Consider the following 17834-nt stretch of genomic DNA (forward strand, 5'->3'; position numbering starts at 1 on the left):
ATGTATACATCAGCAGGCAATCAGCCAGCACTCAGAGAGTATATCAAACAAGAGGGTGAGGGTGATGAGGAGAAGGTGAAGGCTGGGAGGCTCATCTCATTGTGGGAATCTCTCAGAGTCGGCAGTAGCAACCACCGATCGCCATGAAGGGATCATCGGGAGGAGGTTCGAGATGGTATTCGACGATGCTGGGAAGCAGTGAGTGCCTTCATAGGGACGATTAATGGGGAACAGGATGTTAGTATAGTCATGGTTCGGACCTCTTTCGTGGACGGCATTGGTCTTCGTCAGTAGCGATTGGCTGGCAGGTACTATACGGGTACAGTATGCGCTTGGCGACGGAAAACGAAGACATATAGAGTAGTGTGAGATAGAGGTGCTGGGGATCGAACCTGGGTCGTTGGTAGATAAGATGGGATGATGAGGATCCTCGGGAAACCATACCGGAAAGAGTCTTTGTAGACAAATGTAAACTGCTGCCTCGAGTTGACGTGAAGGTATTGACCCGACGCTAGCTCGTCGCAGTTGTTGAATCGGAGCTCTCAGGACCTCCTCACGCTGGGGTCGGATGGTAGACGCCGATCTATGTACGATGTTTGCTGCCTTCTCCGGTGTATCCCTGACGTGAGTTGATTGCCATATTGGGCTCGTTGTGCCTTGCAGGGACCATTCCAGTCAACGTAGTTACATGAACTGATTGTTATGCATAAGCCTGTGCCGAATGACTACAACAGAAGCATGCTGGACAATCTTACGTTAAGATATTCGATGCTTGTTCCCATAGGTAGGCGGTAGCTCTGTATGGGTGTGTGACGTCAAGCGGTGACGTAGATTCGTTGAGGGCTCGGATGGAGTTCAAATCAACCTCACCTGTCTCGACAATCGCTAGCAAGTTAGGCCGGACGAAGTCTGTGGTAATACAGAATTAACGTGGGGAGGTTCATTTGGAGACGCTTGGATGGTCCTCGGCAGATTCTCAAACTCGAAGAAGTGTTGGAGAGGGAGATGCCAGGGTAACTCTCTCTCTGTTCTTTCGATTCATGATATGAAGGTCTAGCAGTTACGTAGAGCTCGGCGGCGGCGGTGGGAAGAAGGTATCAGAAGGGAAGGTGTCTGAAGTGAGCGGCCTTCTGTGCACTCGCTGGTGCAACTGGTGCTGCGGCAGGTCATGGAGGCGGGGAGTCCGCGGAAATGGGTGGTCTACGGCCAATGCGCTTACCAGCGTGACACGGTAGTGCTTAAATTAAGCAGCTTCAGAATTTCCTTCTTGAGCGAAGTTGAAATCAGTTCAGGTGGAAGTGGTAGATAAGATTTACCCATTCGAGATGTGTCCATTACATGAGCGTGGACAGGGACCGAGCCTCCTCATCGGGGAGTCTGGCAGCTACTCAGTGACTCACATCGATCGAGAGGACAACGGATTCGCAACGCTGTAGAATATGGCGAGCGCGCGAGAAACTCAGCATTCCTTTGAATGGTAGGTATTGTATCGAAGGAAAAAAGTCGGTGATAGCTTTCAGCGATCATGAAAGAGCAAAGATGGAGATATATATTAGTAAGTCTAAAGGATCGGAATATGGGCTGAGCCGAGAATCGAACCCGGGACCTCGCGCACCCGAAGCGCGAATCATACCACTAGACCACACAGCCGATGTAGATTTGTTCTTGTGCAGTATGCGGAACCCGATGGTATTTCTCCTTGTGAACTCAGATAGAGTTCAGAATGGGTCTGCCAAGCGAGAGATAGTTCTCTCCAATGGGCAGGATATGGTCTTGGACACAGCGTAATCTCTCGTGGACACTTCGACCCATCAGCCTTACTACAGTGTACAGGCATTTCTCCAATTGGCATTCGATGAAGGGCTTGCCGTCGTCTTTCAAGATGATCAGCATGGTGCCGGGAGATGTAGGTATCAGGCTTGCTTTGAGATAGGTCATTATCTTTCATTGTTAGATGCTTGTGATACCCCCAGGGTATTGGCATCAGGTCGTGAACGAGGAATTCTCAGTGGGTCTGGTAGATGTTTGGGACCGCGGAATCTCCCATTTCCATGACCGAGACAATCATCTGTTCATGGTCCAGTTCTCTGATATCTTGGAGGGCCGACCACCAAGTGAATTCAATTTGCCTCTGATAGCTTCAGGAAGTGCCGATCCACTCAGGCGAATGCACGCTGATAACACCGAAACCGGTCGTCGGTGCCGCAGTCAGTCACGTTGACCCGCCTCGTGCTAAGCGTCCTCGGCGGGATAGATAATAGTAGTTGATATAATTGACTTTAACTGCGACGATATCAGTAATGTAGCATGATATCGAATGCTTTGCTCGGTAAATTAATGTTGGCAGTGTTGATAGTATAAAACACGCCCCAACCCGATAATGACTAAAAACTACTCACATGGAAAACGTGAAATATCGCAGAAACTATGGCAAAGTGGAGCTCTGGTCTGGTCTGGCAAGGTCTGAACCTCCCAGCTCAACCAGGTAGTCGCCTGTTCAACAACAGATTCATGCTCTTCATCTCTGAGTTCACGGAGTGACACGATGTAAATCTCGATTCGAAGATCACATGAGGTGGTCTCACATGGAGAGCTACTCAACGGGGGAGTTCTTTCCTCCGAGACTCTCTGTGAGAAACGTACAGGGCGTTACTGTCCACGTCTGTCAGGAGTTAGGCCAGCCTTCACTCTTCACATCCCAACAAACGAAGGGATGCTATTAATTATTATTGATCCATCTCTGATCAAAACCCGAGCTTCATCACGAGTGAGCCATCGTTCATGGCACGATACTTGGAAATGGATTCTGATTGCTGCCGATTGGTATGTACTCGTTCAATTGGGAGTATCCTTCCCTCAGGGTTGGATAGGAATGCCGGAAAAGAATTGAGGTGTCTCTATCGTCAATGATCTAGGATGAGTCATCCTGTTGAGGCGTCCGTGGGGGAAGTCATCGCTGCAGTTCATTATTAGTCCCAGTTGTTGCCTATTGAACTATCATTACCCTTTAGATGTGTGGCCACAACCACTGGAGCTGTGCTGATGCACAGTGGTCCTTTGATTTCTGTTATTCATTTGATATCGTCATAGTTTCATAAACTCCACTTTTAACGCAAGTCGCTTTTTCCACTATCAACAAGCCCTGTCTATGGCATGGACACATCGACTCTACTTATCTCCCATCGTCATCGTATCAGCCTTCACTCCAACTTCCTCAAGCCAAGCCTTCTCCCTGTTCATATACCTACCATGACTCTTCAACGCAATGAACACCAGTAGAAGGCCTACTCCTCTTGATCAATCTGAGCAGGAGCCTCGTCAGCAGCATCTGAACGAGGAAACCCTTGTGAAAAGCAACGAAATCCTATCTCACCTGTTTCCTCGACTGCATGATGGTCATGGTCATCATCATCGGGCCTGGAAGCTGAAGAGGAACACATGGATAGGCTGGTTGTGAATTCCGACGGGTTTGTATACTTTTGCCCGCCTGGGCCTTCTTGATGGCTTCTAGGTTTTTCTCTCGCCTCATCTCGCGTTCGAATATCATCGCAACGGCCTAAAGTGGACCTATTTTGTATCTTCCATGGATGAAGCTAAGATACTCACATTCTTCTCATTGGGCACAGGATGGACCAGTTCATCACACAGCTGGAGTAGCGACACCGTCCCATCAGCATCGCCGACCGCCAGAAGGCCTCCATTGGATTGGAAGGCTGTAGTAGAGACCGGCGCCTTACTCACCTGATACGAGCAACAATAAGGAAAATCGCTTCGCTCCGCTAGACTAAGCTCACTCGGTGAGAAAAGCACACTTCATTCATCCGGTAGTAGTAGTCCCAGAAGTCGACATACCTGAATGCGCATGCGTGTAGAAAATTCATACAACTCCTCCCCCACATCCTACCCATCGTAACGGCCAGCTATAAACAGCCCAGCTCTCGTAGGACTCCAACCCCCAGTTGTCAAGAAAGACGGTGAAGGCTTCGTTTGCATTAGCGGTGCTTTCAACTCCTGCCCCAAAATGCACACTAAAAACCGCTTCGCTCCGCCTTCCCAGCCCCTCACCTCTAGCCATATTTTCACACTCCAGTCGCCAACCGTCATGAAGTACTTGACATGTTGAGGATTGCGATGTAGTGAATACACCGGCCCGGCATGCTTCGAGTGACCTCCTTTTTCCTCAATACCAAACCATGTCCCTGAAAAAAATTCAGTGCTTCGCTCCGCTCAGAAATCTGGAGTCCTGAAGAGCCTTTTGCGAGGAAAAATCAAGTCACAAATGACCTTCACTGTGCCACGGAGTTAACCTCACCGATTTCCACTGGTTTCTTCGGTTTCTTATTCAGTGCGATGCACGCGCCTTGTTCAGTGCCAACCAAGTACTTAGTCGGTCCAGCTTCCTGTTGCCATTCCAAACAGCATCCACCTGACATAAAAATGTCATTGACATTAGAAAGTAATGCCTACACGAGACAGGTTTTTGTGACAAAAAGTGTTGGAGGAATATACGTTCGCTTTCCTCAACTTAGATCAGCAGTTCACCTCACTAATTGTAGTAGTTTATATACGAATTCGGGTAGAAGTGTACACAAACCATTATAAATTTCCTATCGTCACCAACACATGTAGTTGACCATGTGCATATTTTCTCGCACTGTTTTTCGCCTCTGAGCATATACACGATTGAGACTAGCTTTTGTTAGAAAATCAGGAATGATGCTAACGACCAACGCAGTAGACTCTCATCATCTCACCCAGTTGTTTGGGGTTCTCCCGATTCCCATCAGTGAGAATGATCTCATCGATGGGTTCCAATAGATTACGTGTGTCCCACCATAAGACTCTACCATCGGTAGAAGTAGTAGCGCACTCGCCTGAGAAAAACACACTTACCAGGGATCGAACCCCCGACCTCTCTCATAACGGCACAGACACCTCACGACTACACCAGAATTACTGTTGGTCTTCGACTGCAGCCAAACCAAGTCATAGACCGGGTCATGATGTGACTGTTCGAATGAGGACTTCCCAACAGGCTTCGATCCCTAACACGAACCCCGTGCCGACCAAACCATCAACAAACACATCTTCATCTGTTCTCATCTCCCATTCGTGATGATGAATTTATGAGGCTTGAGGCTTTGATACATGCATGTAAATGATTCCATCGATCAGCCCGGGTGAACTATGAGTCTCGGATAGGATCAAATCGACTTTTCTACACCCACTCATGCCCTTGCAATTTCCCATATAACAATGCGACTAATCCAATGCCACGATACCCTCATCCCACCGATGTTACTCCTCCACACCAATTTGTAATCAAAAAATTGTTGTGATATGAGAGGTAACTCACCTGTCGAACATCGAAGAAAAAGACCAAACCATCATACGCCCCGCCAGCCAGCGTGTCTGGGTTTCTCGTTTGATACTAAAACGAATCAAGCGATTATAAAAGCCACTGATTTATCAAGTAAGATGACACTCATTTTCCGATTGGTACTGTTTTCCCACACCCGAAAGGCTCTCACACAGCAGAATCTAATTTTCAGAATTAGAATAACTCATATACGTCTCTACTGTAAGGAACAGGCGCCCAGATATTTCACGCGCCACAAAATTCACTCACCTGAGTGCAAATGAGCGGCGATGGAGGCAGCAGCTCACTAACAGGATAGTTGGGGTTCTCAACCTAACACAAAAAATATTTTTTTTCGAGATCGATTTCGATACACTCACTTCCCAAATATACGATGATCTTTCAAGAGGGTCTTCCAGTTTTTGGAATTGCATAACCTAACATTTACCTTGCACGCATGCGCAAAGATATTCTCACTGAATAGCTCGCCACAAACCTGTGACCTCCATCCGGGTGCCAAGATATTTTCGACACCGACCTACCATACTCTTCCTCACCTAAACACAAATCGATCACGCGATCGATTTCACGACGACCCTACTTTGATCCCGGAAAACTGCAACAGTACTGGCCGACATTTTCTGCATCTGATGTTGCACCTCCTCCCCCGCGAAGTAGTCCTCAAAAAGATCAATCGTACCTACGACAAAATCACCTCCAAACACGATACGACGTATTTAAAATTCTTAAAAATTTTCAGATCTTCCGACAAATATTCACAATTATGTATATCACTTCACAAAATTGCATTCACTACGCAAGTAACAAGAATCAATTTCGGGCGAGCGAGATTGTCACTCACAGTTCTGGGAAATGCATTGCTCCGCCTCCCCACATAGAGATCTCATCGCAGCACCAAACTGGGGGTCTTTGTCCAGCCTCTTCCTCCACCTAAGGTGATACAGTAAAGTAGGTATCCAAAAAAATCGATACATGCATTCCTCCCGAGCAGATATTCAACGTAAATCAAAATCGATCACGTGATCGATTTAGCGAATTTATCACTCACTTTGCGGTATCCTGTGCTTCACTGCAGTCTACTTCCTTAGGCCAACCGCCCTCCACATGAACCTACTTCAAAGCGTATTCAAAAACCTGGCATAATCCAAACGTTTTAGTCTGGGTGAAAAATCGCGTTTCCTATGCGTAAATAACTCATTGATACCAACCACTCGTGAAACAACGCTACAAAGAACTATATCGCCGCTGACTAAAGAGTTCGATCAGAAGAAAATGCAGCATCCCGGGATCGAACCTGGACGCTTTCCTCTACCACCATCATGTTATACACCGAACAAAGTAAACAACAATCTATAAACTTCAACCCAATTTCTCAGCGATTCTCGAATTTTTCTCAGAAACAACCGTCACGCGCCACAAAATTCATCATGCCGATATTAGTTAACCTATTACAATAAGATAAATAGAAATGCAATAGAGTTTCACGACTACCCGTTTTACGTGAAGTGGCGTAAAATTCTGTGAAAAACGCGATATTCGCGGTGATATGCAGTAGTCGTGAAATATATTTTTCACTAGTGTTTTTCATATCACTAGGATGAAACTCCAATGATCTGATAACAAACAATATGCTATTTATATACATAATATTAATTGCGGAGCGAGCGGAGCACATACCGCAACAACAGGAACTTTCGCGTTGTGCGTGCGTGCAGAACTATTCTGGCTTAACTACGAAGCGTAGAAGGCCACCAGATACTATCTGGTGGTCTCCTACGCTTCGCAGAATGCAGATAGATCAAACGACTCATCTAAATGCCGAGGTGTAGGCAAAAATCTGGAAACTCGATTATGCGAACAGCTCGAAGAGATATGCATAAAAACCTTTAATGACGGAAAAATGTCCTACCCGGGGATCGAACCGGGAACCTATGTCAAATTCATTGGTCGAATCAATAGACGTGGACTACTACGAAGACCCAGTATATTATATCCCCTTGTCCCCACCTGTCCTTTATTGCCAGTCTTCACTGTATCAGTGTTGGCTGAATGTTCGGACATCACCTGCCTATTATCAAACGTCAGCGTGCACGGATTCTTATACCTGACAAGCCGGACCTATTCCGTATCTTACACTCGGGACATCAAGATATTCCTCCGTTGAGGAAATGCAAGATCGCAAGATCTTACCTGAAATTCCCCATAGCCTCTGATTTTGCCTCCACATTTCCTAACACTTTCGGATCAGTATCACCGAAGGCGCAATACCTACGAAAACAAAAATGTCAATCATGAATCACTTCGCTCCGCTAACCCACTTCCCGAATTCCTTACGAAGCTTGGTGTAAACAAAATCGTACTCGTTCATTGAGGAGCGATAAAAATGCTACAAAAAAACTTCGCTCCGCTAAACCATCCCACATTAACAACAAAAAGAAAACAAATGCACGGAAAATTCAGCAGTGATGATGACTAACGTGACACGCGAGTGTCACCAAAACCGCTGAGCCACAAAATTACATATTCCTACAGCTGGTAGATGCTCACGCTGATATCCTCTATAGAGATATCTTTGCGCACAGTGAAGATTTTCGAGCATCGCAATTGTAGACGACATTGTAGGAAAACTACAAGGAACGATAAACAGGGGTATGTCACAGTTTACTGGGGTGCAGCTGGGCGAGTTGGGATCGAAATCGATCGCGCGATCGATTCGGCCAATACGGGATTAGCGAGATAAACTTCCTCGAAGACTCTATCGGCCACGCTGAGAGCCACTTTAGTGCCTTCACATGTAACTCTCCACTCGTGGGGAATTTGCTCGACACCATACCTAAGATGATAATAACTCCCACAGTGACGGGGGAAAATATACACCTATTTTTTCGGAAAATTTACTATGGAAAAAACAAAATTTTCTGGATTTTGCTACAATACAAGATCTTGTTGAATTTCCGTAATAGTTCCACCCCGTTGAACTCACGTCGCTCCTGCTAATGCACCGGCCAGGCATGCATTGGCTCGGGTGTCGCCACCACAACTGATAGCCCAGCTCAAGATCATATGCATCTCTGAATAGATACAATCACCAAGGATCGAACCCGGGACCTATGCAATGGAAGACGGGAAGCTTACCGTTTTGACCAAATGTCGGGCTAGCATTATCGGTCTCGTCATAGAACTGTTCAGCGAAGTCTATCCTGTTGCTCATGTTAAGTATGTTGGCTGAGAACATCGACGGATCCAAAGACGCTCCGCCCAATTCAGTATCCCTGAAGGAAAAATCACATACCCAATTTCGTGGCGCGCGACAAAAACTTTTCACCGCAATCACACACACTGAGTGTTCAAAATTGATTTTCCACCCAACAAACGATCCCAAATGTTTTTCCTAAAATTCATTCCGAGCTTCACCAAAAACCACAGTTACCCCTCACCACATCGAGTAAATCTCGCTCGCCCGAAAATCCCAAAAGATGGTATTACTCGTCATTGCTATGGACCTCTCCTCCGACCAAGCCCTGTTTGATGGCGAATGCAACCACTGGTAAGGTCGTGCTAGCCATCGAATCATGACCAACCTGACCAACGCACAGTGAAGATTCCCAAAACGTCACGCGCCACAAAATTAACTCCTACTCTAGCAGCAAGCCTTCTCTGGATATCCATAGACACCTCGTCATAACTAGCCGGCGTCGCTAATTGAAGCGCAGATATCGTCCTGAAACAAAGATACGAAATAGGTCCAAACACGGACACTACAGAGAGAAAGATACGAAATAGGTCCAAACACGGACACTACCGAGAAAAAGATACGAAATAGGTCCAAACACGGACACTACAGAGAGAAAGATACGAAATAGGTCCAAACACGGACACTACCGAGAAAAAGATACGAAATAGGTCCTAACACGAACACTACCGAGAGAAAGATACGAAATAGGTCCAAACACGGACACTACAGAGAGAAAGATACGAGATAGGTCCAAACACGGACACTACAGAGAAAAAGATACGAAATAGGTCCAAACACGGACACTACAGAGAAAAAGATACGAAATAGGTCCAAACACGGACACTACAGAGAGAAAGATACGAAATAGGTCCAAACACGGACACTACAGAGAAAAAGATACGAAATAGGTCCAAACACGGACACTACAGAGAGAAAGATACGAAATAGGTCCAAACACGGACACTACATAAGTGCACGCGTGCTCCTTACCGAGAATCTTTGATCAACGACAAATCACACACGCCCGTCTCCAATGAATTGCGCGCAACATCGACTAAGCACTTTGCTCGAGCCTTGGCAACCTCTTGAACAGGAACGGCTTCGGCCATCTGAAAACAACAACAATACCGAGAAGATATTTTCCTTGCCCTACGAGGTACCAACAAAGAAAAGGATTCTCAACCAATTCACGATTCTTCCACAGCGACACAGTTTCGATGTTAAAAAAACAAAAAAAATATGAAAATTACGGAATAGAAAACTTTTTCCCCATCATTTACAAAAATATCAACCACTGCTCGAGTATATATTCGTTTTCCGAATTCACACGTTGCATACCAATTCGAGTAGATATGTACAGAAACCAACGAAAACTTTACAAATTTTCCTCAAAAATTTTTACATCATCACCATCACACGTACTTGACCATGTGCATGCATATCTTATCACATCGCCAACAACTACGCACAGCGAAGATTTCACTCACTTGCTCAAAGATCCTCTCATATTCGCCCTCAGGGAAGAGCGCCGCTGGTAAGCTTCTCATCATAACAGTGTTGCCACGTAGTGTGTTCGATTTAGGAGCATCACCAAGCAACACCTGTGACCAAATCGATCACGTGATCGATTATGACCATCTTCTTACCGAACCTATCCCAGCTCCCCACTTGAGGTGATTCATGCTGGGGTCGTTAATCAAATCCACAAAACTCTGCCGAAGAACTGCACTATCTCCACCGTCAAGAACATTCTCAGTCGCTTTCAGCATCTAAGGTTCGACCACATAAGATTCAAAACAGGCCCAAATCCTTACCATATAACCGTTACATGAGAGTCTGAATAACCATTGATTCCCAGAGAGCTTCGCCAAAGACGGAGCCATAGCTCGATACGAAATCATCTCGGCGACCTCCGCCATCGGTAACGCATCCATACCGACATCACAGAATCTACAGGTTGAGCGCGCAAGATACGGAATAGGTCCAAAACCTCACCTCGTGCCGAAGCAATCTCCAACAACAGCGCCCAAAAGCATCCCTCTAATCCTAGATTGGAGTACGGTCAAATTAGCGCTCAATGCAGGAAGGCTTTCCCTGGCTACTGACGACATAGCAAAAACAGAGAGCAAAGACAGTAGGAAACTGCGTTGAGGAAATGCAAGAAATGCCAAGATTGCAAGATCCCAACTCAACGGTCATTAAATGTAATCTCTACATCGCAGAGAAACCAATATACGTTCGTTGAAGTCAACATTCATCACTTCATCTTCTTCTTAGGAACAGGGAATATATATCTGAACCGTAGAGCACTAGGTTCACCACCTATAGGTCCCGAGATCAATTCCCACACCCTCCATTATTACAACAGTCGTCTCTCAGCATCCTCCTCATCCTCATCTCCTTCCTCCAACACCTCCATATGCCCCTCAGGATACTCCTCAAAGAGCATATCAAACATGGATTGATCTTCCAACATCGACCCTCTATACTCGTATACCTCAAGCGCACGAAAATCAAAAATTCCCCAAAATTTTCCTCAGAAAAAAACAAAAAATTCCTCCTCGATTCGGTTTCAACAATCTCGAAATTTCATTGATACGTGTCGATCGTAAAAGCACTGAAAACAAATAACAGACGACAGCCCCACGATGATACGCCGTGGGATTTCCGTCACTGCGCCACGAAATTCTCTCCTGTTATTACCACAAGGATCTTCCCTCCAGGCTTGACAGTCTCCTTAATAGTCTTCATCAAAGCTTCATACACTTCCTCGCCCTGCTTATACAACACCTGAATAACAATTTTATGCAACTTTCACGACTACAATTATCAGACGAACGCAAATCCGAGAACCGCGTCACGTATACTACTAGACCTTCGAGACGAATATCATTTTAAACGGTCGCGGATTCTATTCCCAGCATCGGCATTTTTCTTTTATTAACACTTTTTGCCAATACAAGGATGTTCATGAGAGTATTTTCATATTCTTGACCCTACCGAACGGTCTGTATCTCGACAGATCAACTGGTAGAGAAATGACTAAAACCAACTAATACACAGAAAATGCCCATGTACCCACATTGTACCGCGCGCCATGAAATTCCCTTCTACCTCACAACAGAGCACCACATCATACTGCTTCTCAGGTAGGTCTTCAACCGCCTTCATATCTCCCCAAGGACAAGCACACACCTACGAACAGCAAAGCTCGGAGAGAAAATCTTGCAATCTTGCTCCCACTTGAATTTCCTCAACGCCGTTACACCGACAACTCTCATGTAACCGTTCTAGCCCTTCCGGAAGGTCCGTCAAAGTCACTGACTTCGCACCCATCATATAACTCACTATTCCCGCGAAACCAGTACCTATCGCTGATGCATTTAGCGCGCGCTCTGGTGATCGATTGTCCCTAATTACCGCTGCCGAGCTCCAAGGCATCCTTCCCACGAACAATTTCCGGGCGCAGCGACAAATAATCAGCGAAGCATCGAGCCGCGGGCCACAGCATCCAACCTAAAACATATCTTTCAATGCACAACCTAAAACGTTAAAATAATTCTGCACGCACGCACAACGCGAAAGTGCCTGTTCTTGTGGTATATGCTCCGCTCGCTTCACAACTAGTGTTTTTCATATCACGGGTGAAACTCCATCATACCAAACCAGTATGGGAAAACATGCACATGATCAACTACATGTGTTGGTGACAATATTAAAACTGCGAGAGGATTCTTATTGGTTTCTGTCTACCCGAACTCGTACATATCCTTGTATAGTCACTTAGAAAACTCACCAACTCAGGTGAGGAAAGCGAATATATATTCCAACGCCGCGGCATCAAACCCAAACCCGAATGCATCTAACCACGAATATAAAAAGATTCGCCCGACACGATACATAATTTTTTATTTTTTTTCTCAAAATTCCAAAATTCCCTCAGTACCTACCAGTTGGATCCGTATCATCGTCCGAGACCTCCTGAGGAATCACAACGGTGAATTCTGATGAAAAACTGGTAAAACAAAAATGCCCTCTTTATTCCACAAATATCACTTTTTCATCAGATCTCCTCGTACGTTCTAGCCATTAACTCTCGCCGGACTTCATCTTGGCTACCACTGAGGGACATCAAAATATCAACTAAAAATATCTTTAAAAATGCATGTCATACTCGCGTGAAGCTAACATACACTACAGAAATATAAACTTTACAACGAAAATTGAATTTTCAATTTTCGTTTTTTTCATGGAAAAATATCTGCCTGAGAATTTTCAAAATTCTCAGGCAGGTTTTTCTCAATCGAGTTCGAGTGAGAAGACTTATGTACAAATCAGATAATCATACTGACCAGTGTTCGAGGAATATATCTCTGCTTTACTCAGCTGAGCTCGGAAATATTCCCACACCACCCAGGGTAGAAAAAATACGACTTATACTTTACAAGAACCGGGAATGTGACGGTCAGCTAGTCTCATACCTTATTATGCATCGTTGTTATCCTGGTAACAGACCTATACTGGAATTGCTCTCTTAATGAAAGTAAATTGCTAGGGTTAGGTACCATACCTAATACGACTTATACTTTACAAAAACCAATACAAATTCCCCAAAACTCCCTCACAATATTTTCACAAACACATATATTGTGTATATGTTTTCCCACACTGCTCGTAATGAGCTTGAGGAAAACCTCATGCATTCATAGGCGTGGAGAAATCCCAGTCTACAAGCGAGTCTCACAGATGCATACCATCCCTCCCTGAAGTACCTCCAACCACTAGGATGAGACACCATAGACAAACCCCCAACACAAGCCTCCATAAAGCAACAACAACAACAGGAAGGATAATATACATGTAAAACAACGTCAATTGGTATGGACGAATCCAACCCCCCTAATATACCGCCCAACCTGATGAAAAAATGCATCATGCGGGGATCGAACCCACAACCTCCCTCACCGGAGTCGTCACCGCTGCCCCAGCCGGCTGTATCAACTCCCGAATATTCCCTCCTGATGGAGGCGTGCGGAATACTCGAGACCTTGACCTCGTTCGACCTAATCGCTTCCATCCCGTCACGCACACTAATTTCGTGGCGCGTGACGAACAATTTTACACATAGTACATATATATTAATATCCATATTACACTGAAGTTTCACCCGTTTTACGTGAAGTGGCGTAAAACTCGGTCAAAAACGCGATATTCGCGGTATGCAATAGTCGTGAAATATGTTTTTCACTAGTGTTTTTCATATCACTAGGGTGGTGAAACTCCCTTATATGGATCATCTACTACTAAATTACATATTATCACTATATATATATATTACTGTATCAACCATCTCGCGCGACAAACATTGGATATTTAATTGTTCAGAAAGCCTTTACTCAGTTTCAACAGCGCTGCCGAGATCGACTTTTAGACGTGCAATCAAATCCTGGCAGAGCTCTTGAAGCTGAGGAGAGGTCTGTTGAATACACCGACTTATTCGAAGGCCGAATTCCACCCAAAAAATCAATTCCAGAGGTTCCGAACCGTCACGCGCCACGAAATTATTCAATCACTTACCTCCACTTGAACTCCTCATACGCGAACTAGATGCCGACGCAGCTCGTTCGATCACATTCCTCGCGTGCTTTAGATACCTAGAGGTCCCCGGTTCAAATCCACCTAGCGACACTTTTCCCCACCGATCAATCCGCGACTCTCCACCATCCACTCCCGGAATACTAAAGACTGGTTCTTCTTGTCCACTAGCCTACACGCGCACTACAAAAGCGCGCGCCCTGATGATCGATTTGACAAACTCACTCCAAGAGTGACAAAATGCCTCGGTTCAAAACCTCCACCAGTACGAACCATGTAGCTCAAACTAGACGGGCCTTCATTATCGTTCGAACCTACTCATAATGATAATCTGCACGCATGCACACAGAAGATACTCCTACTCCCCTCTCCAACGAACCGATCTATGAGGTCCTGTGTGAACTCGGCCAACTTCGTCAATGTATCATTCAGCTTCGCCATCGCCTCTTTCTGCTCACCCAAACTCGTTTCCGTTGTTGCATAACTGAACGAAAAAAATCAAAGATCCTAGCGGAGCGAAGCAATAATGAAATCGATCTAATTTTCGTATCAACGCTGAGAGTCACGTAATAAGATATAGCCCAAGCGTTAAAAGCTTTCAAGTCAAAAATCCTCATGTAAAAAAATCGGTAAAATTCCGAGAATAAATTACTTTTTCCCATCCGTCTACCACAATTTCATCAGGTTTTCTATCCCCCTCCTTACCATCCCTCCAACTTGCGTGCCTTCTCCTCCACCTCCCTCAACTGAGTCGTGAGCAACTCCACCTTACCCCCAATAGATGCATCTGACATCAACATAAAGTATATAACCATCCACATGAATATTAAATTGGCAACCCCTCCCAGGGATCGAACTCGTGCGTGTAAATGCCCACAACCTCCAACGACTCGCGCACTATCCACTACACCATTTACTCTACTCGCTCCAATTCCAAGAGACTAAAATTCCAACGCTGCATCAACCTAAGATCCTTCCCCTACCCAGTTGCCTCAAATGATTCTGGGTCTCCAAAACCGTGCCGTCCATCTCCGCCCTGTCCGCCTTAGTCGCCTCCAATTGTTGATACAATTTATGCAATTCGAGCGCATCTGAATTGTTTCTTCCAGTGTTGGAGAAATAAATTCTCACTAAATTCTTCAGCTGAGCTCAGAAAATTTACACACAAACTCGAATAGAACTGTTCAGCAACCAACAAGAATTTCCCAAAATTTCCTTATAGTTGACCATGGGCATACTTTCCCACTGTAAAAAAATTTCCCCCCATAAAAAGATTACCTCTAGTACACTGTAGCACCATTTCCTTCGTCGCAAACTCCTTCGGCATCCACACCTCCCTCACTTCCCTCACCGCCTCAAACGCCGCCTCCAGCCCATCTCTCAACTAACCAACTTGAGAAATCTTGCAATCTTGCATTTCCTCAACGCTCACTCATCACCTCACTCAACTTTCCTTCTATCACCTCCCTCGGGCTAGTAGCTCTACTGCTACCATCTGAACTCGATACTCCGGCAAACCCCATACCATCATCAGGTGGTGACTCCTTAGACATATTTCGGATCAATTCCTCCACCTCTACCACGCGTGCTTCCAATGGCTGTAGGGTATCTGATGAACATCGAAAATGTCTGAAGACTCGAAAGCAGTGGAGTTGTACTTATTAGGTGCAGAATATATTCCACGACTACTGCATATCACCGCGAATATCGTGTTTTTCACAGAGTATTATGACGTCACTTCACGTAAAACGGGCAGTCGTGAAACTCCAATATAAAAATAAGATGCAAAATGGAATGGCGTCTCACCCGTTTACGTGAGGTGGTGTAATACTCCATGTGAAAAACGCGATATAGAGTGAAAACACTTTACGAATAATACCGAAAAAATGACCCCGTATCACGTAAAACACGCCACGTGTTATTCACTGCTCATATGTGAGTTGTGAAATATTTTCCACGAGCGTTCACCATATCACGGGCGAAACTCCGATATAAACTACGAAACCCGAACCCAGTCCTTTTCCCACCTCTTTCCCTCAGCTCAACCTCCTCTCGATCAACCTTCAACTTCATCCCTTCCTCCACAGACTCCTTCAAAGTCGCCACATCATGCTTGATCAAATTTACCACTTCCTGCTTCGCTCCGCTCACCTAAATATTCCACCCAATCCCATACCACTCCACCCACAACTCACCTCCACTTCCACACCATCTCGCAATCCCTCAAACTCCGCCTTCTGTCGCCATCGCCTCAATGCAGCTCGCTGATGATCATGGAAGATCTACAACACATCCCTCTAATTTCGTGGCGCGCGACGTTTTTCCTCACCTTGCCAACCTTCCTCAGAGCCGCCCTTCTGCGTATTGCCTGCCACTGCGATTGAAACCAAAGCGAAAACACATGATGCTGCAGTCCGCGCTGATGGAACTCGCAAGCGACTACAAGAAAAACACTACTGGTAATCCAAAGGTCCCGGGATCGATCCTCGGTACCTGCAGTTAATATATGATCCCTAGTATATGTCAACAACTGCTTCGATCTCTCGTGCCTGTGAGTGGGTAATCCAAAGGACCCCGGTTCGAACCCCAGGGCTCACCATTTTGCACTATTTAATTCAATCCGCTGCTCTACCTCTTTGAACTCCTTCTTGCTGACTCGCTCCACTGCACTTCGAATCTCCGACCACAGGGAATCTCCATACTGCAAAATTTGCACGCATGCACAAGATACCAAAATCCTGTCGATCATCATCCTTCCACATGCCATAATGCTTCATAATTATATCACAAAATGCCCCCTCCAGGAATCGAACCCGGGACCTCCCGCATCACCTTCTGATTGATATCCTTTCTAACATGTTCAACATCTTCCACTACACCATTCACCGTCGAAGTCAACTCCTTCACTTTCCCATTCAGCTCTTCTACCGTGGGCTTCACAGTGCCCTCCCAACTCGTCTACGTGAGGAAATAATAATTGATCGAAAATTCGCCCCCACCAGGGATCGAACCCCCATCCTCCCACATTACCTTCACGATCCTCACCGCGTCACCATTTTCGCTGACTTTATTCTCCAATACAGTGAATTTACTAAGTAACTCCGCTTGCTGAAGCTCCAACTTGGCCACAGAGGGATCCACTCCAACTATCTTCTCCTTCAACTCCCTCACAGCCTTGTCATGGCTAACATAACCGCAACAACGATCTGGACTTGTCAGATCGACATAACCAAAAATGATAATACCCAAATTCCCATAATACTGAAGTCTGCCTCATGAGCGGACGAACTGTCCTTAACTTTCATCATCGACTATGAACCTCCGCATCGAACTAATCCTACTGTATAAATGCATGAGGCATTCTATTGCCTAATACGCGGTAGTCATCCACCCTCTACCCCATTACCTGTCAATTTTCCCCTGTAGTCCTTCAAAGTCCCTACCCTCCAACTCTCGCAGTCGTTCCGCTGAAACAGCATCCACATTGGTCCGATCGTTATCGACGCGAGCTTCCATTCGAGAGGTGGTGAGTTCAATTAGCGGTATGACTAACTATTTATTCACATCCTTACCCATAGCATCTGATCTCTCAATTGCATCAGCCAGCTGTGCACTCATCTTCTC

The 17834-nt window shown here is 45.5% G+C and overlaps 3 protein-coding genes and 1 non-coding gene across 4 annotated transcripts in view; all 4 read right to left on the reverse strand.

The window, feature by feature from the left end:
* Positions 1 to 1578: 1578 nt before the first annotated feature.
* Pmar_PMAR029321 lies at positions 1579 to 1650 on the reverse strand. The gene has a single exon. It is a non-coding gene; the product is annotated as a tRNA-Pro (tRNA).
* Positions 1651 to 3168: 1518 nt separating this feature from the next.
* Pmar_PMAR029322 (cytoplasmic dynein intermediate chain, putative) lies at positions 3169 to 7748 on the reverse strand (the record flags this gene model as incomplete). The annotated part of the gene is made up of 21 exons (XM_002782411.1): positions 3169 to 3244; positions 3289 to 3328; positions 3374 to 3424; positions 3478 to 3556; positions 3607 to 3741; positions 3795 to 3852; positions 3905 to 4011; positions 4066 to 4199; positions 4313 to 4426; positions 4755 to 4874; positions 4958 to 5045; positions 5357 to 5431; positions 5630 to 5692; positions 5740 to 5796; positions 5837 to 5905; positions 5956 to 6059; positions 6222 to 6310; positions 6429 to 6490; positions 7388 to 7484; positions 7571 to 7648; positions 7699 to 7748. The coding sequence occupies 21 exons, from the start codon at positions 7746 to 7748 to the stop codon at positions 3169 to 3171; spliced, it is 1746 nt and encodes a 581-aa protein (XP_002782457.1).
* A 103-nt stretch (positions 7749 to 7851) lies between these two features.
* Positions 7852 to 10729, reverse strand: Pmar_PMAR029323 (hypothetical protein). The gene is made up of 10 exons (XM_002782412.1): positions 10611 to 10729; positions 10430 to 10565; positions 10262 to 10384; positions 10103 to 10216; positions 9606 to 9724; positions 9020 to 9101; positions 8867 to 8961; positions 8516 to 8652; positions 8364 to 8451; positions 7852 to 8213 (listed from the first exon to the last, which is right to left on the reverse strand). The coding sequence occupies exons 1-10, from the start codon at positions 10724 to 10726 to the stop codon at positions 8042 to 8044; spliced, it is 1182 nt and encodes a 393-aa protein (XP_002782458.1). The 5' UTR covers positions 10727 to 10729; the 3' UTR covers positions 7852 to 8041.
* Positions 10730 to 10872: 143 nt separating this feature from the next.
* The window catches only part of Pmar_PMAR029324 (Cingulin, putative), a gene marked incomplete at both ends in the record, with an annotated part of 10674 nt that continues 3712 nt past the window's right edge, over positions 10873 to 17834 (reverse strand). Inside the window, 22 exons of the mRNA XM_002782413.1 lie at positions 10873 to 10909; positions 10979 to 11112; positions 11319 to 11405; positions 11730 to 11810; positions 11859 to 11983; positions 12036 to 12131; positions 12566 to 12596; positions 13097 to 13185; positions 13581 to 13678; positions 14315 to 14382; positions 14436 to 14524; positions 14573 to 14694; positions 14916 to 14997; positions 15194 to 15301; positions 15643 to 15819; positions 16238 to 16361; positions 16406 to 16492; positions 16540 to 16578; positions 16668 to 16703; positions 16843 to 16911; positions 17043 to 17168; positions 17241 to 17394. Of these exons, the coding sequence (XP_002782459.1) occupies positions 10873 to 10909; positions 10979 to 11112; positions 11319 to 11405; positions 11730 to 11810; positions 11859 to 11983; positions 12036 to 12131; positions 12566 to 12596; positions 13097 to 13185; positions 13581 to 13678; positions 14315 to 14382; positions 14436 to 14524; positions 14573 to 14694; positions 14916 to 14997; positions 15194 to 15301; positions 15643 to 15819; positions 16238 to 16361; positions 16406 to 16492; positions 16540 to 16578; positions 16668 to 16703; positions 16843 to 16911; positions 17043 to 17168; positions 17241 to 17394 (2059 nt within the window). The remainder of the gene's footprint in view (positions 10910 to 10978; positions 11113 to 11318; positions 11406 to 11729; positions 11811 to 11858; positions 11984 to 12035; positions 12132 to 12565; positions 12597 to 13096; positions 13186 to 13580; positions 13679 to 14314; positions 14383 to 14435; positions 14525 to 14572; positions 14695 to 14915; positions 14998 to 15193; positions 15302 to 15642; positions 15820 to 16237; positions 16362 to 16405; positions 16493 to 16539; positions 16579 to 16667; positions 16704 to 16842; positions 16912 to 17042; positions 17169 to 17240; positions 17395 to 17834) is intronic.

Source organism: Perkinsus marinus (assembly GCF_000006405.1).
Source record: "Perkinsus marinus ATCC 50983 genomic scaffold scf_1104296939758, whole genome shotgun sequence".
NCBI lineage: Eukaryota > Perkinsozoa > Perkinsida > Perkinsidae > Perkinsus > Perkinsus marinus.

Excerpts from the sequence above, each read along its gene's own strand:
- Pmar_PMAR029323 (XM_002782412.1), bottom strand. The coding sequence starts at position 10,726 with ATGTCGTCAGTAGCCAGGGAAAGCCTTCCTGCATTGAGCGCTAATTTG. Across the intron at positions 9,725-10,102 it reads ATGAGAGGATCTTTGAGCAA|ATGGCCGAAGCCGTTCCTGT; the intron begins GTGAGTGAAATC and ends TGTTGTTTTCAG. Across the intron at positions 9,102-9,605 it reads TCGTTGATCAAAGATTCTCG|GACGATATCTGCGCTTCAAT; the intron begins GTAAGGAGCACG and ends TCTTTGTTTCAG.